Source organism: Erythrolamprus reginae, chromosome 1, assembly GCF_031021105.1.
Source record: "Erythrolamprus reginae isolate rEryReg1 chromosome 1, rEryReg1.hap1, whole genome shotgun sequence".
NCBI lineage: Eukaryota > Metazoa > Chordata > Lepidosauria > Squamata > Dipsadidae > Erythrolamprus > Erythrolamprus reginae.
Window position 1 is genome coordinate 189,428,899 of NC_091950.1, and position 24,301 is coordinate 189,453,199.

Sequence of the window (24,301 nt, forward strand, 5' to 3'; positions counted from 1 at the left end):
ACAATGCTACGAACACTACACAATGCTACGAACACTACAATGCTATGAACATTACAATTTGCAAAGCATCTTGAACTCTACAATTTGTAAAGCATCTTCAGCATGAGGCTGAATAAGGATGCTAATGACAAAGAGACTTAAGTGGTTCATTGACTGATTATGTGTCATTAAGTTGTTTAAGACTTCTAGTGTCCAGTTACAAAAAATAAATTTTCCCTGGGACAATTTGTCCTTAGCCCGTTCTTTCAGATCTTCTAACAGTGCATCCATTGGCACTGAAACTGAGTCCATCCACCTTCCTCCTGGCTTTCTTTCTCTTTCCTTCCATTTTCCCCAGCATCAAGGCCTCCTCTTCCAGAGAATCAGGTCTTGTGTGTCCGAAGTAAGATAATTTGTGTTATGTATGGACATACGTAGTGGTTATTTGCATAGCTCTGCAGCCTGCTGGCAGTCTGTGTTAGTTCTGTCTAACACAGTGGTTCTCAACCTGGGGATTGGGATCCCTTTGGGGGTCGAATGACCGTTTCACAGGGGTCACCTATGACCATGGGAAAAGACAAATTTCCCATGGTGCTAGGAACTAAAGCTTCTATTCTGGCGCCTTGGAACGTATTTTTACAATCCGACCAATCAGGCGTTTACAGTGGGGGTGTCCCTATGACCTTCATGTCAATCAGCTTAAAGCTCTGTTAGGAGAATTGGTGCTAGACTTATGGTTGGGGGTCACAACAACATGAGGAACTGTATTAAGGGGTTGTGGCATTAGAAAAGTTGAGAACCATTGATCTGATAGACAATAAAGTTGCTGAACATTTCGTGTGACTTGCCTCTTCATTTACGCTCAAATCTAACAATTTGAGTTTGACCATTTGTGTGTCAAGTGAGAAATTTGGGTTGATTTTGGATCTTTAGATCTCTGTGCTGACTTAATTTCAGTCTCCATCATCTCCTGATTCAAGAGTTTTCTGCAGTAACAATAATAGGACTAGTATGGATGCTGCCATGCCCAAGAAGAGTTACCAGTTGGAGTAAATTGTAATAAGCTTGGAATAGATTTCGATAAGCCAGATTGATTCCTGGTTTAGTCCTTTATACTCTCACACTGAAATTATCAGTAGTAGCCTTGCTGTTAAATGCTTAGAAGAAGCCATTATTTAATTGGTGCTTCCCCATTTACTGAAAAGACATTTTCTCTAACCCAACCATTTGCAAGGATTTCATGCATTGCATTATGTGTGGCCAGATTTCAAAGTAACAAGCTCAGTAAAACTGTCTCTCTCTCTCTCTCTTTTTAATGTGGCGCTTTTCCAAAGCAGATAAGGTAAATGCTGTCTTGTTTCTTTCTGTGGTTACCTTAAATGCTGCTTCCTAAAATGTTTAAGGGAAAGCTGAGTCTGCCCATCTTTCTTACCGCCTCCCCGAATCAAAGGCAGGGAGGTCTAGTCTCCCAGGGAAGCAAGCAGCGTATGCAAAATGGCTCCTGCCACTCATAGATTCACAGTGTGTTCGTAGTTTTAAAAAGGAGCTGAGTTATCTGCTGGAATTGATCTGTGAATCCATATGTGGTCCCTTTTCCTGCCCTGTGTATCCTCATGCTACTTCAGCCAGCCAATTCCTACATAAATTATTACTGTTCAGCAGCCATTCTATAAATAAGTACAAGCTGCTACGATACAGTAACCGCAAATTTGTTTTGCTCTAGTGAAACATAGTGTGCCGACAAGGTCAGGGCCTTGCAACACGCGTGCAGCCAAGTGGTGAAGGACACATCTAACATCCTGAGAGGTGAAGTACAGGCAGCTGCTATTGCCAGCCTTTTAAGATAGATTGGCTCTGCATTTGGCTGCATTGTGAGATTGAGGGGGTCTTACCACTAGGGGGCAGAAGGAAACTGTTCTGGGCCCCTTTCTCATGGGAAGGGACCCCATGGCATCATAGGAGGAAGAAACTGGTTTAAAAAGTAGTAGAGTTAAAATTAGGTCTGATCTAATTCTAATTCTAATTCTAATAATTCTAATTATTTTAATTTTATTCTGTACACTTGTACCCAACTCTGGCAACTCCAAATCTCAACAAAAAAAAATGCTCTGTACTACACATTGGCTAAAAGAATCAGAACACCAAATACAAGCTGAATAAACAAGACCTTATAAATGACCCTCAAAGTGCTTGGAATACTCATATCAAATGACCTAAGTGCCAAAGCCCATTGCAACAACATCGCCAAAAAGGCTTCAAGAGTTGTTAACCTAATCCTACGTAGCTTGTGCTCCGGTAATCTCACACTACTAACCAGAACATACAAAACTTTTGCCAGACCAATCCTTGAATACAGCTCATCTGTCTGGAAGCCACACCACATTTTAGACATAAACACTCTAGAAAATGTTCAGAGATACTTTACCAGAAGAGCCCTCCACTCCTCCACTCGCAACAGAATACCCTACGCAACTAGACTTACAATCCTTGGTTTAGAAAGCTTAGAACTATGTCGCCTTAAGCATGACCTAAGCATAGCCCATAAAATCATCTGCTACAACGTTCTTCCTGTCAACGACTACTTCAGCTTCAACCACAACAACACACGAGCACACAACAGATACAAGCTTAAAGTAAACTTCGGAGTCTTCGGAGAGGAGCGGCATACAAATCTAATAAATTCTTCTTCTTCTTCTTCTTATTATTATTATCATTATTATTATTATTATTATTATTATAAACTGCTCCAAACTCGAGTGCAGGAAATACGACTTTAGTAACCGAGTAGTTAATGCATGGAACTCACTACCAGACTCTGTAGTATCATCACCTAATCCCCCAAACTTTATCCTTAGACTAGCCACTGTTGACCTCTCCAGATTCCTAAGAGGTCAGTAAGGGGCGTGCATAAGTGCACCAGCATGCCTACCATCCCCTGTTCTAATGTTTCTTTCTTATTAGTATCATGTATATAAACATTGTTATATCTTTGTATACTACCAACACATACTTTACTACAGGGGTGGGCAATTAATTTTGCCATAGGGCCGCATGAGAAATTGGGATGGTTTTAGAGGGCTGGACTAATATAATTAACTCAGTTCTACCCAATACTTTATATTATTGGGTAGAACTGAGTTAATTATATTATAATGATAAATTATAAACCGCACTAAACTGGACTGAAGGAAATGCAACTTTAGTAACCGAGTAGTTGATGCATGGAACTCACTATCAGACTCTGTAGTATCATCACCTAACCCCCCAAAACTTTACCCTTAGACTATCCACTGTTGATCTCTCCTGATTCCTAAGAGGTCAGTAAGGAGCGTGCATAAGTGCACCAGTGTGCCTTCTGCCCCCAGTTCTAATGTTTCTCTCTTACTAGTATCATGTATATAAATATTGTTATATCTTTGTATACTACCAATACCTACTTGACAAAAACAAACAAACAAATAAAATAAATAAATAAAATAAATCTAACATTGCTGACTTGGCCCTAAAGCTTTCCTGAGCCTCCTGAACTTATAGCAGCCTAACAGAGAAAACATATTCATAGCTTCCCAAATCCCAAATGTTCAGATCTCATCAAAAATTCTAAATTAGATCCATTAATTGTGGTAATTTTGCCTGGTGCCCTCCTTTCAGAGAATTGATCTGAATGGGTCAGAATGAATTTTTCTGGAGCTGGTTGCCTTTATGTCTTTCTTTAAATATGGTGGTAAACATACATTATTAACATATGCTGCAGGGATAGTATTTTTCAGTTGTCCCATTAGTCTCTTATCCCCCCCCTTGCTCCCACATTTTCTTTGATATCAATGGATGCAGGGATTGCAGGTTTATCATTTTTTTTCATTCTACTCTTTCAGTTCCCTGAAATAAATTGCTAGGATTATAAAATTGGGAGACGGTGGGGTGAAAGCTAGATGATCAGCGGAACAAATAGTTCCCTACATTTGGGAAGCACAGCTTATATCTCATCCTTACTACTGTATATCATTTATAGCGCATCTTTACTAATGATGGTTGAAATGTTATGAATTAGCTTGTTAGCTAAGCTCAACCAAGGTAGATTTCTGCTCTTCTAAACCATTTCAGGAAAAGCCTTCCAATAGAGAGGAAAAACAAAACATCATCATTAAAGGAAGTGCTTTGTTGCCTTGGAAACAATGTGAGAACAGTGACATCAGCAACAATTATGTGTAATTTTTAGCTTTAGTTTATCACCATGGTAACCAAAGCAAGTTCTTCTACTTGAAAATATTCCAGAATGCCTTGGATAGAAGGGAAGAAAAGCAGGAAGCATAGAGCTAAAGATGATGCTTTTATGACATTCTTTGATTCATTGCTTAATTAGTCAGAGCAGAAACTTGGCAGATGGTTTGTGTGAACCTGCTCTCCCCAAAAAACAGGGTGAATGCGATCTGACAGTTTTTATATGCGACATTTGATCTCTGACAGTTCATTCAAGGAGGCATGCTTTCATCAATGAACTTTGCAATGGCAAACATGCGGCATGCACTGTTTATGCTTCTGAAAGGAAGTCTTTGACATCTGAAGTAAATTGAAAGACTGGTGGTCATCCAGCAATTCTGAATAAAGGGGAGCTTTGTCTGTAGGTTCCAGTGTCAAGGTGGAGAAAGAAGCTAAATGCAGGCTGGTCTCATGAGGACTTGACTGTTTCAGCTAACTTTCTTATATGTACTCAGAAATGTGGAAGCCACTATAGCAGTGATGGCGAACTTTTTTTTACCTTGGGTGCGAGTGCCCACATCCATAATTCAATGCCTGGGGTGGGTGAAAACAGCTTCCCCCACTTCTAAAACAGTAGAACTAATCTAATCAAATTCTATCTAAGAGAATGGAATTTGATCTACTATTCTAGCAAATAAACATTGCAGAATGCATGTCCTGTATTTACAGATAATCCTCGACTTATGACTATAATGGATCCCAAACTTTCTGTTACTGAGTGAGACAGTGGCTAAGTGAATTTTGTCTCATTTTATGACCTTTCTTGCCACAGTTGTTAAGTGAAGCACTGCAGTTGTTATTAACTAAAACAGGGTTGTTAAGTGAATCTAGTTTCCCTGTTGACTTTGCTGGTCGGAAGGTCGCAAAAGGTGATCGCATGACCCCAGGACACTGCAACCATCATAAATATGGATCAGTTTTGATCCAAATTTTGATCATGTGTCCATGGGGATGCTGCAATGGTCATAAATGTGAAAAATGGTTATAAGTCACATTTTCAGTTCCATTGTAACTACAAATGGTCACTAAATGAACTGTTGTAAGTCGAGGACTACCTGTACCTATTCTAATTTACACACACACATACACTGGATTTTTCTTAATATATACCCGAATGTTTTGCACACACAGGCACATACAAACATTATAAGAAAAATGTGAATATTGTCATTTAACTTTTTCCATAGTTCCTGATTTGAAGAACTGTAAATCAAGTGAATTTGCATGAAAAAAAAATCAAAGGAATTAATTGCTTGTTGTTAGGAGGTGTACATCTTACAAACATTATCTCTAATGTGACTATTTTCTATGTGCGAGTGGAATAGAATATTGTTCCTATTTGGTAATTTATCACACTTGAAGATGCCATTTTATCTAATTATACAGCAGAATATTCTAAATGCTAAATTTCATTGCCAGGTAACATGCACGCCAATAATAATAGGATATAAAAGCAATATATTAATTTATAATGAATACATGGATAAATGAGAAATTCTCCACACTGATTTCTGGCTGCCGCAGAGAGTTTTAATTTTACTTGCTTCAGTAGTTCCATGAAGAAAGCAGAATGCTACCCTACACAGGGAAGCATAAAGTTAAAATAGGTTAAATGTGAATTATTATGAAACTTGTCCATGGAGAACCAAATTGTGTTTATTCACCTGGTTCTTGAATTATTTGTACAATGCACTTTTCCTCCTAGCTTGATTGAAAATAGCTAATAACAAAAACTAATCATGGAAAGAAAGTAACTTGTAAGATTCGGCATAAGGCTAATAAAACCTTGTAAGCTGCCAAATTCCTTAATTCTATAGCTCATGAATTTATTAAAAAGATTGATGTTGGTCTCAATCCTAGTGTTTGAACAGTTTTTCAATCCCATACTGAGCTATTTTATATTTTTTTGACAGTGAGAGTGACCAACCAGTGGAACAGCTTGCTAGCAGAGGTTGTGAGAGCCCTAACACTTGCAATCTTCAAAGGGAGATTGGCCTGCCTTCTGTCTCAATGGTATAGGAACTCCTGCTGGAGCAGGGGGTTGGACTAGATGACCTGCAAGGTCCCTTCCAACTCAAACAAACAAACAAACAAACAAACAAACAAACAAACAAACAAACAAATATTGTATTTTAGGGAACTCATGTTTCACTTGGAACTAATATATTCTTCTTTATTTGCATTTATGTTTCACTTGGAAGTAAATCCAATGTATTTTGCTCTTGATACAGATATTTATGATTGCCCCACAATCAGCCTAGATGCTCTAACTACAATGATTGAAGTTCAACATATTGCCATGTGGACTAGCATAATGCACTATCCCAATAACCTTTTCTAATGGAAAAGGGAGCTTGTTTTCTAAACATTGCTTATAAAAAATGAACTTGGGCTAATTTGTTAGGGCTTAGTGCTTTTTTCTTTTGGAAAATGAATTCATAAAGTGATTTATCAATTGCTTTGTCTTCAAAAGCAGTGTCTTGCAAAATTGTGCAACTGAAATATGACTTGGAATAGTTTTCTGCTTATCTTTGTGGAACCTGCCAAAGCTTGTCAGTTTAGGAAATGTGTGTAAACATTCCTAATAAATATTTATTTTTTTAAAAAGCTGTCATGTATCTTTACTCTCTCTTTCTCCTATTTTGCCCCTGCTTTCCTAGTTCCAGCTCTTGTTGCTGGAAATATTCTCACTTGTCTACCGGTATCCAAAAAAAGTTTTTAAGACAAACAATTGTTTGAAGTCTAGCTAAGGAGTGTGTGTGTGTGTGTGTTTCTCTCTCCCTCTGTTTGTGCGTGTGTAAATCATTTATATCATGTGGAATAGTACAAATTTATAATTTGAGTATTTTGCTTAATAAAAAAGAATAATTACTTTGCATTTTAAAGAAATGTATTTATTTTTATTTATTTATTGGATTTGCATGCTGCCCCTCTACACTATTTTTTACTTTGAATCAGGAGTATTAATAGTTCCCAAAGGACCCTCTTAGGCAGTGGTTCTCAACCTTTCTAATGTCGTGACCCCTTTAATACAATTCCCCAACCATGGGTCGAGCGCCAATTCTCCCAACAGAGCTTGAAGCTGATTGGCAGGAAGGTCAGAGGGACACTCCCAATGTCAACGTCTGATTGGTCGGATTGTAAAAATAAGTTTCAATGTGCCAGAAAAGCTTTACTTCCTAACACCATGGGAAATTTGTCTTTTCCCACAGTCTTAGGCAACCCCTGTGAAATGGGCGTTTGGCCCCCAGAGGGGTCCCGACCCCCCAGGTTGAGAACCACTGCTCTTAGGTAATGGGTCTGTCTTTTAAGCATGAGTATAAAACCTGAATACTTATTCTGAATTTAAATTTGTTCAAATATGTATTTGTAAAATAAGTGGGATGTATGTATAAAAAATCTTTTCAAGTATACTGATTTCAGTATATAGTGAAAACATCTTTGAATGCCATTTTTAAAGGCCTACTTTAAAAAAAAGTTTACATATAAGTTTTTAAATAGCTATACATATTGATGGAACAGCTATTTTTATTTTAAACCTTTCACTTGGAGATAATTGATTTTTCTTGAGATTAGATGAATCATGGTAAATCATTTTCCTATTTCTATAAAACACTCAGTATGACTGAAAATTATCCAGCTATTATGCTCTGGAAACTGATGGCTATTTACTGTTGGCAAACAAAGAGGAGACGGTGATGCACATATATTAGCTTTTACTTGTTTTTTTTTTCAACTTTGAAACCAAGGGACCCTTGGGGTGCATATAACCAAGAATTACAGAATGAAATGACTGAAGTATCCATTTTCTGGTAGTGTGACTTATAAGCAGTGATGGGCTCCTATGGGTACAGTGAGGTACGCAGAACCGGTAGAAAATTTTTGGTTAGGTACGCAAAACTTGTACATAGATTTGTATGCCGCCCCAAGTCTGCGGAGAGGGGTGGCATACAAAGCTAATTAATAATAATAATAATAATAATAATAATAATAATAACAACAACAACAACAACAACAATAATAATAATAATAATAATGTTTTTCCTATCACAGTAAATGAGGTTGAATGTGTATAATTTTAGAAGAGCTGTGCGTGTGCGTGTACATATGCATACAGTTTATATAGTAGATAATGTATATTTTTGTGTGCCTGTGTGTAATATGTATGTACACATGTGGCATGTATACATAGAATTAAATAGATATTTTGGATGTTCAATAATAGTAAATAGATAGGGAAATTGTATCTTTTTGAGGCAAGGAGAGGCCAGGCACCCTACTCCTACCCCTTGGCATGAGTGACATCAAGTTGGCCACTTTTAAGCCAGTCACATGACCTTTTAAGCCACCCCCCAGTCACATGATCATCAAGGCACTCCCACCTGGTCACATGTCTGGCAAGCCTCACCCACAAATAAGCCATGCCCACAGTGTAGTAGTAAAAAATGTTGCAACCCTTCACTGCTTATAAGCCTGTGACTATGCACTTGAAAAAGGGGGAGGGGTTGAAAGTTTTTCATTTATTATGATACTTTAATACAAGATTAGGCCAGAATCCTAAACAGGCAGGGGTGGGGTTTGGATTTCCCCGCTGCACAAACAAGTTGAAGCCCCATCTTTTCACAGAACTGGTTCCTAGGGTCCAAAACGTTGGAGGCTGCCGCTGTAATGCTACTTTATTCTTGTTCTTAGTTCTGATGTCAAATATATGTCCACTAATATGTTCCTAGTTCGTCCCATTTGTCCTACATGGAATCCAGAGACATTGTTCAAGATGATGATATACATCACATTAGAGCAGTGTTTCTCAAATAGTGAGGTGGGGCCCCCTGGGGGAGCACGAAGCAATGCTGGGGGGAGGACAAATGACCAGGGTGGGCTACTGCCCAGATGGGGGGGGACAGAGTGGGGTAGCAAATATGGAGCTTTACCCCAGAGCACCCAATTTGCATTGAAAGATGTTGAAAGAAAATGCTGGGTGTCCTGCATAAGCCACACCCACAGTGTGGTAGTAAAAATTTTGTTAGCCCTTTACTGCACATAACCTGGGGAACATGCTTTTTTTGCTGTAGGGAGTAGAGGTTGTTTGTACCGAACAATAGCACACAGCACAGAGCAGGAGATATGAAGTGCATATAACAAACCCTTAAGAGACACCATGGAAAAATATTTAACAGGGATGAAAAGAAAGGAGGTGAGAGACGGAGATAATGAAACAAATGTAAGCTAAGATGAGGAAATACAATGAAGTGTATGTAGCACTTGGCTTCACTGTAACTATGGTGGGAGACGAGGAAAGACCACTATGTTTACTATGTCTAAAAATGTTGGCAACGGACAGCATGAAGCCAAATAAATTAAGTGTCACTGAAACACATGTACACCCCAATCATGCTGATAAGCTGCTTGAGTTTTTTCAGCAAAAACGTGTTGAATATTGCAAACAACCGTCCCGGCTGAGAGTTGAGGGGGTTGAAATGTTTACTTCTTCCTGGAGTGGGGGGGGGGGGCGTAACAGAAAATAATTGAGAAACCCTGCATTAGAGGAAGAGCGTGTGAAAGCATGTCTGATCTTTTGTATGTACTTTTTGCAGTCTGTTATGATACTGTTGGTGTGTAGATGTAGGAGCAAAGAAGATTTCTAGATTGCTGCAGGGTCTGGTTCCTATGTTGCTTGTGAGAATCTGTGTCACCTTGGATGGTTGACTGTATGTATGTATGTACGCATGGGCCTGCCTATTGGTATCTGAGAAAGTGCAGTGAAAGTGGATTTTACAGACTGGGCTGTAGTTTATTAAAGATGCATTACTTAACATTAAAAATAAAATATAAATCCTTACATTCCACCAAAATATATTTTAAAATACAAGTAATAAATAAATAAATTGTAAAAAGTAATTGTTGATATTTGAAACATCTCTAATGATTTTATTCCCAAATCATGCATCCAAATTCACCACAAACCTCCCTCTGGCTCTTCTGCTTATTTAAATCAGTTGCTGGTTGGATCAGTTTCTCGTAGCAGGTGTTGATACTCCATGCAGTCAATTTTCTCAGCATTTTCTCAAATCAACATCATGATTTTCTCCAGGAATAGATTCCTACATTTAGAAGTCTGGCTTCTTTGTTTGGCCTTTTATCTCAAGAATTGATGTTTCTGAATTTATGAAATCATGTTTCTATCTATCCAACCTTTTAAGACATTCGGAAAACTGTTCAGTGCAATGATTCTCATTGTCACCGCATTTGCCAACTGTAAATCTATTAACTGTGACCTGTAATTAGGTGCACAGCTTAATGTAAAGGACAAATGGTGTCCATTCAACTGTAGAACTAGCTTTGATGATGAAAAGAATGAACCATTTAGCCTTCCCAGCTGTGACTTTGGAAGCCAGCTCAATGACAGAAAATAAGTAAAATAAATATCTCTGTTTCATTATGCACAAAGATCCCTTTTCTCTTCTTCCTGCTGAGGAGAAAGATGGAAACATGAGTATTTATGGATAACATAGTTTTTAAAATTTATTTGCATTCTACCATTCATAGTCAAATATAGTATCTAGCTATTGACAGGGTTCTAAGGGAGGGTGGCCCCTGATTTTATACTCAAAACAACAAGCAAATAGCAATAGCCCTTAGACTTGTATATCACTTCACAGTGCTTTACAGCCCCCTCAAAGTGGTTTACAGAGTCAGCCTATTGCTCCCAACAATTGCCTCCTCATGTTGTTGACCTTGGATGGATGGAAGGCTGAGACAACCTTGAGCCTAGTGAGATTTGAATTGCCAAATTCAGGCAGCCGGCAGTCAGCAGAAATAACCTGCAGTACTGCACTCTAACCACTGCACCACTTCTGTGCAGACTTTTTGGTGTCCCTAAACAGTGTTATCTTATAGCTTTTCTGCTTCTACTGCTCACCCCACATTGGTTCCACAATGCTCATAATTTCTATGTGCTTGTTATATGGGAAATCACAATTCTTCACCAACTAAAAGAGCAAAATAAAATTAAAAATAATTTCTGAATAACACAAGGCACTGGTTTTCTCTTCAACCTGTGGAGGTCTGTTGTAGGTTAGCTCTGGCCCAGCTCCTCCCCCAAGGACTGTGGATGTGGGGGAGACATCCACATGCTGCAGGCCTGTTTTGCCTCCGGTGGAATCTGCTGATGAAGGCTCCTCTGACCAAGAAGACAGGGAGGAGGAGAGTGTGGCAGACATCTCAGAAGGAGATCAATTATCTAGCTCCTCCTTGGATTCGGAACAAGAGTTAATGATACAGCCACACATGCGGAGAGCCATGCATAGGCAACAACAACTGAGACATTATTATCAAAGAAAATGAGGCCACCTGTGGTTGGGGGGGCTGTGGTAATTAGTGAGGCTGCTATAAATAGCAGCCTGTGGGTTTGGCCATTGTGGAGGATTATCTGATCGTTGTGTTTCGTGACTGCTTTACTGACTTTGATCTTTTGTGTGCTGACTTTTCCCCGCTTTGAAACTAAACCAGAGCAAAGTGTGTTTCACTTTGTGAAAGAAGAAGGACTGTGAATTGCCTCACAGCTGCAAGCTAAGTATCACAGAACTGATAAGGGACTTGTACAAATTACCAGTTTGTTTGGTGACAAGTGCTCTTTGCTATACCAAAAGAGGGCTTAGTTTAAGTGAATTTTCATTATAAAGAACATTGTTTTGAATTTTCAAACGTATGTGTGTCTGAAATTTGTACCTGTGAATTTTTGGGAGGAGTCTACCAGAGAGCCCAACAGAACAAGGTCTATGAAGGAATGGAAGGTTATCAAGAAGAAGGGCTTGAAAATAAACCTGTGGAGAAGGAGAAGTTCTGAAAACAACCACAACACAATGGACAGACAGGATGATTGACCTCTGATATCCAGTGTTCCTTTCCCTTGAGTGCATGCAGCCATGCCCAGAGCCAGACATCTATTGAATGTATCTAAGTCATGAAAGAGAACATTTTACCACATCTTTGCTCTTGGCTGGAAACATTATGAAGAAAAGCTTTGATAGAATTTTCAAAACATGATTTCAGGTAGCAAGGAAGTATAGATTGCTCTTAGTAACTACACATCAGCCATGAACATCAGCAGAATGAGTGGGAGAAATAAGGTTGAGATTATAACAATTTTAATATTATTCAGGGACTAAAGCAATAGTACAAATCTTTAAAAAGCACAATTAATTATCAAACCAGGAGAAAGTAGCTTGGTGAAATGTAATCATACAAAACTACAGGCAATCAGAAGTGACATACTAGGTCAAAAGCACTTATATCTGTTTCCTATATTTATTCAATACTTGCAATAAAATTAATTGCCATTGCTGTTAGTTCTGTAGGATTTAATTTATTTTACACATGGAGAAAAATAGCTGTGTGACAGGTGAGCAACTTTCTTAAGGAAAATATTTAGCATTGCCACAGCGCAGAAGGAAAAGGGCTTGAAAGAGACAAAGAAAAAAGCAAATTCAATTGTTTTAATTGTTCAATTTCAAAGATCAAGATTGGTATTACCTTATATATTTCAGTTAGAGACAGGTATGGTTTCTGTGGGTATCAGAGCCTGGTTCTAGTTCCTTAATTTCTGGTTGAAATTGATTTATTTTCTCCTGTGGGTTTGGCTCCACTGACTCTCAGAGGCCATTATAAATCAACCTGGTTAACAAAAGGTAATGGAAAACTCCAATCCTCAGAACTGTCTTTTGGAAAAGCCTCTCTCCATTAGGGTGTGAAAATGCCAGGAGTCAATTTAAACAACATAGCCAGTTTATTGATTTTTAAAAATTAGTTTAAGCTTGCTATCTAATCCTATAGTTTGTGTATGGGCCATTATCTTACCTCTCTTCAGTTGTAACTCTGAAATTTCATTGGGCTTTTGACTTGACTAGATTGGATGTACTATCCTGTGCAGTTCTGGGGAGGATTTATAAAAAAATGTTCTTTTTTTCAGCAGTATTTTGCCCATGTGTAGATTGCTCTGTGGACTCCCTAAGCTAGATGCTCTTTTATTTCTCTTTCTGTAGGGAATCAATACAAAATTATCGATATAGTTGCATGATGCCCTCATCACCTCGAGGTTTGATTACGGCAACGCTCTCTACATGGGGCTACCTTTGAAAAGTGTTCGGAAACTTCAGATCGTGCAGAACGCGGCCGCGAGAGCTATCGTGGGGCTTCCTAGATTCGCCCACATGTCTACAACACTCCATGGCCTGCATTGGCTGCCGATCAATTTCCGGTCACAATTCAAAGTGTTGGTTATGACCTTTAAAGCCCTACATGGCATTGGACCAGAGTACCTCTGGAACCACCTGCTACCGCACGAATCCCAGTGACCGATAAGGTCCCACAGAGTTGGCCTTCTCCGGGTCCTGTCGACTAAACAATGTCGTCTGGCAGGCCCCAGGGGAAGAGCCTTCTCTCTGGCGGCCCTGGCCCTCTGGAATCAACTCCCCACTGAGATTAGAACTGCTCCTACTCTCCTTGTCTTTCGTAAGCTACTCAAGACCCACCTATACCGCCAGGCATGGGGGATTTGAGACATCTTTCCCCCAGGCTCCTTATAATTTATGTTTGGTATGTATGTGTTGTCTGGTTTTAATATGATAGGGTTTTAGTTATTTCTTTTAATATTAGATTTGTGTCACTATAATATTGTTTTTATCATTGTTGTGAGCCGCCCCGAGTCTTCGGAGAGGGGCAGCATACAAATCTAATAAATTATTATTAATTATTATTATGATATGTTCTCCAAAAATAAAGTTTATGAGAGTTTGGGAAATTTTGTTCATAATAAACACATGGAGATTTAGGACTGAAAAAGAAATACATCTGACCTCCGAAGCAAAAGTTTAGATGGCCAGCAGATGGCAGCAAAGCATTTGATTGTTTCCTCTGCCTTTGCTGCCATCTAAGGGTAATCCAAAATTTGCAGACCAGATTTTGTAATCCCAATTGAAAGTAGAGGATTTCTGTCATTAGTTGTGAAAATCATAAAGTTAAGTGATAGGTGTGCCCAAAAACATGCCACAACTTTAAGAAATTAAATTATTAAAGGCTAAGTGACTCTTAAAGAACTGGCTCCGTATTTGTAAGTGTACATGAAAGCCTGAATAAATTGGGCTACATTAATTAACAACAGGATGCAAAGCCTGGTGCATGAAGCAAGAGGGGGGATGGAAACCCCTCCTGGTTGTACATGGAACCTGTCAGTTATATTTGGAGCAGAGGTCTTCAAACTTAGCAACTTTAAGACTTGTGCACAGCTGGCTGGAGAATTCTGAGAGTTGAAGTCCACAAGTCTTAAAGTTGCCAGGTTTGAAGACCCCTGATTTGGAGCATAGACTTGGAGCTCTTCCAAAACACCATTAGACCAGGGGTAGGTTCTAACTTACCTCACTGCCAGTTCACTTCCTTCCATGCCACATGGCTGTGCCTTGTGGGTGCATGCATGCACAGTGACAAAAAAAATCCAACCCCCACCCACCCACCCAAAGCCAAAACCAAGATGGCGACCACATCCACAGTGCTGGATACTCAGCTTCTGCACATGTGCAGAAGAAAAAGAACCCAGAAAAATCCCCCCACCAACAAAAATTCAAAAAAAAATCTGATTTTTTTTTTTAAAAAAGATGGCAGTGCCCATGGACTGACATTGACCAAACCTGTTCTGAGACATCATCATGACATCACCAGCGAGTCACTACCAGTTTGGGTGAACCAGTCCAAACTTGGAAGAACTGACCTCTACACTAGACTGTAAGCAGTAGTGGGTTCCTATCAGTACGGTTAATTGCCCGCAGCTCTGCATCTCTGGTCTGCGTGCACATGTCTGAGCAAGAGTTTGCTTCTGCGCATGTGCAGAAAACAAAATCTCACAGGGTGACACATGTCCGTATGAGATTTCAGCGATTTGTTTTGCTTCCTCGCATACGCAGAAGCAAAAATCACCAAAATTTTGCATGCACGCATGTCCCCTCATGAGATTTTGCTACCTGCACATGTGGTCAAACTCTCGCTCGAATGCACATGCAGAGACATAGAGCTGTGTGCAATTATCCATTCCAGTAAGAACCTACTACTGACTGTAAGTATATAAGTCTAGCACTGTTTCTGAAGATTGCTAGAGTTGTGCTTTAGCTTAGGGGTCTCCAATCTTGGCAACTTTGTGGACTTCAACTCCCAGAATTCTGGAAATTGAAGTCCACAAGGCTTAAAGCTGCCAAGGTTAGAGACCCCTGCTCTAGCTGACAGGCTCCCTGTATATAGATGGTCCATTATTGTCACCCATCACTCATGTAAGCTGAAAAGTGTCTAATGCACCTATTCTGCTCTACTATACATTAACAAGAACAATTGCTGGTTTTCCCAATTGTGATATTCACAAGACAAATCCAAAGACATTTTTTTTAAAAAAAATAACACCAGTGCCATTCATTGGCATTGTTCCTAAGGCAGATTAGAACTTGGCTACTGGTGCAGGGCAATTTGTATTGGCATGCTTTTCTGTGGGCTCAGAAGTGAAGGATGGCACATTAGCATAACCACGAGAGTGCGTCTAACGTGGCCTCTGCAGGTTAAGCTACTCTGACTGCTTGCCAAGAAAAGAAATCTATTGGTCTATAGAGGATCTCTACGGGGGTGGGGGGCATTGTAGTTTTATTCTCACCAAGGATTATATGGCCAAAAGAACCAATGGATTTTTGCTCATATAAAGTTTCTGATGGTCTCCTGAAGACTTTGTTAGTATCAGAGGTGGGTTCCTGCTGGCTCAGACTGATTCTTTACAACTGGTAGTGGGCGTTTCCACTGCTCGCCAAAGTGGCAGAGAGGGTTGGCTGGCCACACCCATGAATTGGCTCTTGGTGGCGCCACAAGTACCACCATTTTGTTTTCAGCACTGCCCGCACACCCCAGCAGTGCAGGAGGAAGCGAACTGGTAGCGAGGTACATCAGAACCCACCCTTGGTTAGTAGGCTTAGTTAGTTGCTTTCCTAACCAATTATTGGACTTGTACAGACTTTTTTTAAAAAAGCAGATGCAAGTAGCTATTGCCTCAATTCATCTTCGCAGATGGGATGTGCATATCTCCCATCTGAGGCTCTGATGCAGGTGGTGATAGAACCTATTTAATGGAACATGAGCCTGAGCATTAATGTCACTGAATATAACCCATCACATCGCTTCCTAATAGTAAATGTGATAAATGATGCATATCCGGCAAGTATTTTGGATTTTCCCTGCTCATTTTGAACCAGTACTGTATAAAAAGAGAAAAGTAATAATACATTTGGCTCAGATAACATGACAATCTGCAGAAAATGAGATAGCAGAAATGGTTTTCAGATAGATGCAGATGAAAGTGAGCCATTCATTATAGAGCTATTATTTCTTAGCTGTGTTTTGCCCAGTTTTCAACACATGCGCACATCTCTGGCACAGGCACAGGGAGAAACTGAAAAATAAGCTGTTCTCTTTTCATTTCCACTGCTCTAATCTATTAGGCACACATAACGCTATTGTTGTGATTTACATTATTTTTAACAAATACACACACTCAGAATTCAATGTGAGATGTACGTAGCATCTTCTGTGAGGGGAGAAGCTCTAAAAGTGTCTAAGAGGTATTTGTGGCTTAGTTACATCTTTTTGGGTTGTGGTGAATGATCACCTAGAAGAAATCTTTGCCTATAGAAATGGTATAGGAAGACGTCTTTCATCAGTATAAGTAAATATCTGGGGCCCAGTTGTTCAGCTACAATGCTGAACCCTTGTCTAAATTTCCTTAAACTGTTTGGAAGAACATGGATGGCCAAGACAAGCCATTTCATTTATCAGACAATAGCAGGATATCTTCCACATTGAAAACACCTGGAAACAATTCCTTCTGGATAAGGTCAACAACAGATTTTAGTGTTGAACAATTGGTTTGACTCTTTCAGCTCTTCATACAAAGTGCCTGCATGTTTTTCAGGAATCCCCCTCCAACGCTGTTCCAACCAGAAAATTGGTCCAGAGGATTCAACCACTTCATTTCTCAGTAAGTAATGTTAATTTTTATGTGGAAAGGCATTTATTTTTAAGGGCATGGTGAACTGATCTGTGGAAAACTTTGGAAATGAAAGCCATTTTTTTCCATTTTAAACTATGTTTGAAAAAAGTATTGTGATTATTGAGAGGTACAGATCTTAAGTATCAATTTATTTGATTGCATATTTATTGTAAAATTTTATTTTTACCTGACCTTTGATTTGGGAATTCAAGAACTTCTTTCTTTTCTCCCACTTTTAACAACAACCTTAATAAGTGGGGTTGAGCTGAGAGAGATTAACTGGGCCAAGATCTCATTTGGGGAGTTTCTGTGGAGGAAAGTTTGATTTTCTTGCCCTTTTCTGCATCTAATTCATGATCTTCATTATTTATTTATTTGTTTGTTTGTTTGTTTTGTCCAATACATAATAATACACAATGAGGGTTACAGAGGATATAATCAGGTAGAATGTATTAAAGGGGGAATAGAGGAGAAAATAAAGGAGTAAAATATAACTATGAGAGAATAGCAGGAAAAGATATAGGTATAGAAGAGAAGATATACGAGATATAGGAGAGACTAAGGGACAGGGGACGGTAGGCACTCTGGTGCACTTATGTACGCCCCTTACTGACCTTGGAGAGGTCAACCGTGGATAGTCTAAGGGTAAAGTGTTGGGGGTTAGGGGATGATACTACAGAGTCCGGTAGTGAATTCCACCCTTTGACAACTCGATTACTAAAGTCGTATTTTTTACAGTCAAGTTTGGAGCGGTTAATATTAAGCTTGCAACTGTTGTGGGCTCTTGTGTTGTTGTGGTTGAAGCTGAAGTAGTCTTTGACAGGCAGGACGTTGCAGCATATGATCTGATTATATCACATTATATCATTATATCGCATTATATCACATTGCCTCTTATCTTCCCACCAAATACCCATAGTAATTTGGCTTTGCTAAGTTACAACCAAGGTGGATAGATCTCTTGAGAGGAATGGCTTAACTAATGATTGGAACTTTGTCACCAAGAATGCAATTTGCCAACTTCATACAAGCATCTTAAAATCTGCTTGCTGCATGCATGTGTGTCCTTCAGGTGATTCTGACACAGTCATGATCGTAGAGACATGGATGAGAGTGAGTCTCTAAGTACGTTTAGTGAGCTTTATATTGGGCGCAGGGATTTGATTCCAGCTCATATTTTTTTCACTAGAATGTGCTGAATGAACTAGATTGGGAAGAGGCATTCTCTTATTATAATTTTGATGTGAATAAGTATGAACTTATATTGTTAAATGTCGGTGGAGATTCTCAGTCATCCAGGTCATCGTTGCCCCAAAGCTGCTTTTTCAGAGGCAACTGGACTTTGCAGCAGAGGCGGAGTAACGACACGGACACAGAGAGCTGGATTTAAACTGGGTCATTTTTATTAATTAAATTGCCCATTGTCGAGGCGAAAAGGATGCCCGAAAGCCTGCACAGCCCTTTTATAGGGCTGGCAGGCTCCGCCCCCCCGACAACATCATCGGCCTAAGCCGATGTCCCAAAATGGCTGGCATCTCGTGAAATCTCCCGAGATCCCGACCCACAAGATGGCGGCTACGCTGAGGGCCGTGTCTCCCTGGCCCTGCGGCAAATCCGGGCCGGGGGTAAGCCTCCGGCCATGCATTCTGGTTTTTCTTTTTGAAGATGTTCCGCTTCTCATCCAAGAAGCTTCTTCAGCTCTTCTTCAGCTCTAAACTTCAAGTAACTGACTGTGTTCATACAAATTATTAGTCAGTTGATTGAACAGGTCATAATGCTCAGTTTACACACAACCATATACGATAAACCATGGACTGAGCTCATACTCAATCTAAGTTAGAACCAAATGGCAAAGCGGAACAAAACCTATACGCTTCATAAACCTTAAAATGTCTGCTGAACAATATAATAAATGTTCATATTCTTAATTGTTGAAACTGGTCAATTTTTTAAAAATTTACAGTCGGTGGAAACATATACAATACAATCAAGTTGTACAGCTTAAAAATCCTCAAAGCTCTTACTGAGTGCCATGTATATATGTAGGCGTATGTGTATACATGTATGTATACGATACCTTTACAGATTAAAATTTAAAAATGGAAGTAACCTATTCTTTGGTCTAAATCTGATATGCATGGGATTGACGTGTGGAGGGAATCCAGACTGTTACCCTGAAGCTCAAGCTCTCTCTGGGATCTGGGAAAAAAAATATTTTTGGGGGAACAATTCTGCTGACAGTGCTGTGGCGGTCAATCAGCGTTACATTTCAGAATTATTCAGACTATTTTAGCAGTTAGGTCCTCTGAAGAAAATGTTTATGATAAAACACAACTGTTTAGGTTGTCAATCATTGTTTATAGATGGTTTGGTTTCCACTTAAAACGTCATTTCTTAAAAAGAAAATGTAATACATATGAAGTCTATACAGCATTGAACTGTCCAACCATTAGTGATAATTGGCTCATTTATATGCATTAGATACACATTTGTCAGTGTCTGACTTGTGACAGCTTTGCTTTGATAAATTAAAAGCAGTGATTGTAACACGTCCATTTGCCTCTTACCCATATATTAGGACCTTGCCTGATTTTTTTCTGTCATCCTTCTGATGAGTAGTTGACTTTTCAATAATTCCATTTATCTACCTTCTTCTTGAGGTTGAATATCATTTGCATAAGAAGCTTATCTTGAACTAGTTGTGGTCCAGACGTATGTAGTTACAATTTTTCGGAGAAATGTATTTCTGCCTCTGATTCAAATCAAATGATTTTTCTCCAGAAAGTGTCCCCAAAGTATTTTAGGAACACTCATTTAGATAAGTGTAGCGATCCAAATGCCAAGTTTCTTTCCCTTGTACCTAAGCCCTTTATTATATAGTGAAACTGATTGATGTACTTGAATAAATCTAAGAATAATTATAGAATGTAAGTCTGATCAGCAGCTTTTAAAAAAAATAGTGGCCATGTGTTCTGATTGGAGAAGTTGGCAGAAGCTTCAACAATGCTCTTCTCCCTTGTGGATGGTGATGCTTCACCCCAGAAACCAAACAGGAAGTATCTAAAGGACAGGTCTAGGCTTCCGGACTCTCTGCTATTTACCTAGAATTTTGCATGACTGGTGATAATAGTCTTGGGTTGGAAGGATGCGACAAAATGGACAATGCAAAATTGGTACCAGTACATGGTGGACCACATTCAATTTGAGATTATGGATAAAAGGATGAATTTGGTTAATGAAACTGACTTGAGACAACTGATGGGATGGTGGGACAAGGTAAGACGATATATGGCGAGTAGAATCCGAGACCAAGCTACAAGAAACAAATTGGAATCACTTTATAATATGTAAATAGATACTTTGCTCTTGGGTTAAAATGGTTTATACAAGAAACACCCCCGATTTGGTGGTGGGGTATGAATGTTTGTCGGGTGGTGGGCACAATTCACAAAACACTTGTTTTATGTTGTGTGTATCTTTATATTGTAAAAAATCAATAAAAATATTTTTTTTAAAAAGAATTTTGCATGACTAATGTCCTATTGAGTCCTTTCCAAAGCAGATGTTATTATATGATAGTGTTAAAGGCATTCTTATAGCATGCAAGTTGTTCCAAATGATGCTGCCTTTTCCAATTGACTGATGATTTATATTTGTTTGTTTGTTTGTTTGTCAAACATGTACAAGATAGTAGGTGTGAATATGAACATGAATAAACATAGATCTATCCTAAGATAAAATACAAAAAGTAGATAAGGGCAGACTAGATGGATCATGAGGTCTTTTTCTGCCATCAGTCTTCTATGTTTCTATGTTTCTATGAACAAATGAAATGAATGCAAATAAATGGGGACAGTAGGACAGGGACGGTAGGCACACTGGTGCGCTTATGCATGGCTCCTTTACATATTGCTTAGGAATGAGGTGAGGTCCACGACAGATAATTTAAGGTTGAAGCTGTGAGAGTTTGAGGATGTAACAACCGAGTCCAGTAGAGAATTCCAGGTGTTGACCACTCTGCTGCTGAAGTTGTATTTTCTGCAATAATTTTGGAGCAGTTTACCTTGAGTTTGAATCGATTGTTTGTCTGTGTATTATTGTTGTGGCCCGCCAGCAGCCTGTACAGCTAATAGCAGATCCTGTTTAAGAGGAGACCGACTTGTTGATGCGCCAGTGGCCTGTGCAGCTGGCACCTCTGTCGGACAGTGTGGAGGCTGGCAAGGACTTGGTGCCAGAGGCAGAGGTTCAGCCAGGGCCTTCAGAATCTCCTGCACCTCATAGCAGTGATGAGAAGGAAGAGGCTTCTCCTCTTCTTAGTGCACGAGCCCACAGAGCTGCCAAAAGGCAGGAGTGGTTACTCCAGAGGAGGTCTCCTTGGAAGTAAGACCTGGGGCTAATTGGCCATTCCCCTAGTCTACTTAAGGAAAGCCGGGACAGTTGAAACTCTGCAGGAAACAGTATTTTAAAGTTGTGTGGGCCATCATGTGAATCATGTCCAGAAAATCTCTGCTTTGCTTATCTGTTCAGTTTATTATTTAAAGAAAACTCCTGGGCATTTTGCCAAACTTCATGAGCTATCAAAGACTAATTGCTATTCTATGATTTAAGACTTTCTGAACTTATGCCAGCTGTTAATGACAACTAATTAACAGTTGGGCTTTTGCAAGAAAATACTGCCTTTAAGTTTATGCGTGTGTGACCTCTACTAAGAGAGTTAGTAGTTGGTTATTGATTAAAAATAAGTTTGAACAAACTGGGTGTTTTGCTACATTCTTGGCTAGGGCAGAACAATTATTGAGGTTGAAGCTGAAGAACTATAGACAGTTAATGACAATTTTGCATACTATGCTTAGATCAGGCCACAGGTGGCACAGTTACAGATTGTCCAAGCTCAAAATTTCAAGCCTGGTGGCAGAAAGGATTCTGTTGTGAGTAGAGGAGTGGAATACTCTCCTCCTTTAAAATTCCTTTCAAATACCTTCTCAATCATATTAATATCTGTTATACAGTGTGGATTCCAGGCTATATTCAAGAATTGGTCTGCCAAAGGTTTTGTATGCCCTGGTTAGCAATCCAATGTTACTGGAGAAGAAGCTTTGCAAAATTAGGTTAACAATTCTTAATGCCCTTTTGGCAATGCTGTTACAGTGAACTCTGGGGCTTAGATCGTTTGAGATGAGTACTCCTAGGTTCTCGTAGAGGGTCATCTATGAGGTTGTTTCCATCCAACTTGTATTTGGTGTTCTGATTTTTATTACCAACGTGTAGGACAGAGCATTTATTAGTTGAGATTTGGAGTTGCCAAATGTATAGCCATTCTGATACATTGTTAAGGTCACTTTGTAGGGCAGCAGCATTATCAGTGGGGTTAAATAATTTTACGTCATCAGCGAAAAGGACACAGCTGCTTTTAATATGATCGCATAGGTCATTGATGTAAAGCAGAAAGAGTGTGGGTCCTAGAATGCTTCCTTGGGGGACACCGCTGTTAACTGGTGCCAGATTTGATAGGGCCCTCCCTATTTTGATTACTTGTTGCCTGTTTGACAGGAATGCGGCTATCCATTTGTGTAGGAATCCAGAAATGCTGTAAAGTTTTAACAGTAGTTTGTTATGCACCACTGAATCAAAGGCTTTGCAGAAGTCTATGTAAATTGTGTCTATTGCTTTACCTGGTATGCATGTATGGTTCAAATGTTTCTATAGTGTGGGAGTTGCAGATTACAGGGCAATTTTTTTCCTGAAAGCAAACGGCTTGTTAGAATGCAGGTTGTTTAGCTCTAAGTGGAGGGTGATGGACTGGTTTATAATTGATTCCATGATTATACAGGTAATGCAACACAATGAGATTGGTCTGTAATTTTCTACTAGACTAGGGTCTCCCTTTTTAAAAAATAGGTAGGACCGTGGCTATTGACCATAAGTCAGGCAAGGTGCTAGTTCTGAAAGATGCCTCATACATTGTGCATGATACTTTTGTCCATGTCAGTGATGTTCAAGTGATGTTTCAGATGTTTGGAGATTGTACCCAAGATGCCTATTATTATTATTTTCTTTTGGTACAGTTTTTCTGTTTCTATATGAAGGTCTTCATGTTTTGTGATCTCAAGTTATTTGTTTTTATTCTGCTGTCCCCAGATATTGCTATATCCACTTCAAGCCTTTTTAAATCAACAATTGTTAAATCTGGGGTGTTACATGACATATTTTTTTGTTTGAAGTTTAAGGTCCCAGAACACTTCTTCATTTTCTATCACTTATGTCAATTTTGTGGTCCCAAGCAAATGGTATGTCTTACAGATATTCCAGTGCACCATTTTTTGCTACTTTGTCTTACTGATGTTTGAACTCAGTCAGTCAGTCTTATTAATATTATAATAAATGTCACAATCATCTTTTCATTTAATATTCTGATTTCCTGTCATTCTGGGTTATCGCAATGTATCCTGCAATCAGCAAGATTTCTCTTTCAGTGTCTGTATTCATTTCCCACCACCCTGAAATTTCATGGCCACATTTTTTATTAAATGTTATTTGTTATTTCATTTATGATTGATCTCTGAAAGGTCGAGGCTGTACAGATCTCCCATTTTATCCCTACAACTATAGACAGAATAGTTAGATTGGAATAAGAGATCGTTATTGATCCAAAGTTGCACAATGAACTCCATGACTGAACAGTGACATAACACAACATGAGAGCATGAGTGAGGGCACAAAATTTACTCAATAGGTTTCATGCTAGGATCACTGGAATCAGGGTTTTTAAAAAATCTGGACCTCTGCTTATGTCCAGCTATAACTGACGTCTAAAAGCAGCAGAATTTTTGTATTTAGAAAAATTACAAAATAACTGACTGTAGAACTTGCTGATTTTTTCCTTCCTTGCTTCAATTTATTTTCTGGAGATGTCAAGGAGTTAATTAATATAGGATTAAAATGTAGGGTCCCCCTCAAGTTAATATCTTATGCAGCTTGTTCCCTTTTTTTGCT

At 39.1% G+C, this 24,301-nt stretch overlaps 1 protein-coding gene across 1 annotated transcript in view; it reads left to right on the forward strand.

Moving 5' to 3' along the window:
* The window catches only part of MYO3B (myosin IIIB), a 133,931-nt gene that overhangs the window by 44,095 nt on the left and 65,535 nt on the right, over window positions 1-24,301 (forward strand). The window contains exon 7 of the mRNA XM_070754928.1: window positions 17,231-17,296. Coding sequence (XP_070611029.1) covers window positions 17,231-17,296 — 66 coding nt within the window. The remainder of the gene's footprint in view (window positions 1-17,230; window positions 17,297-24,301) is intronic.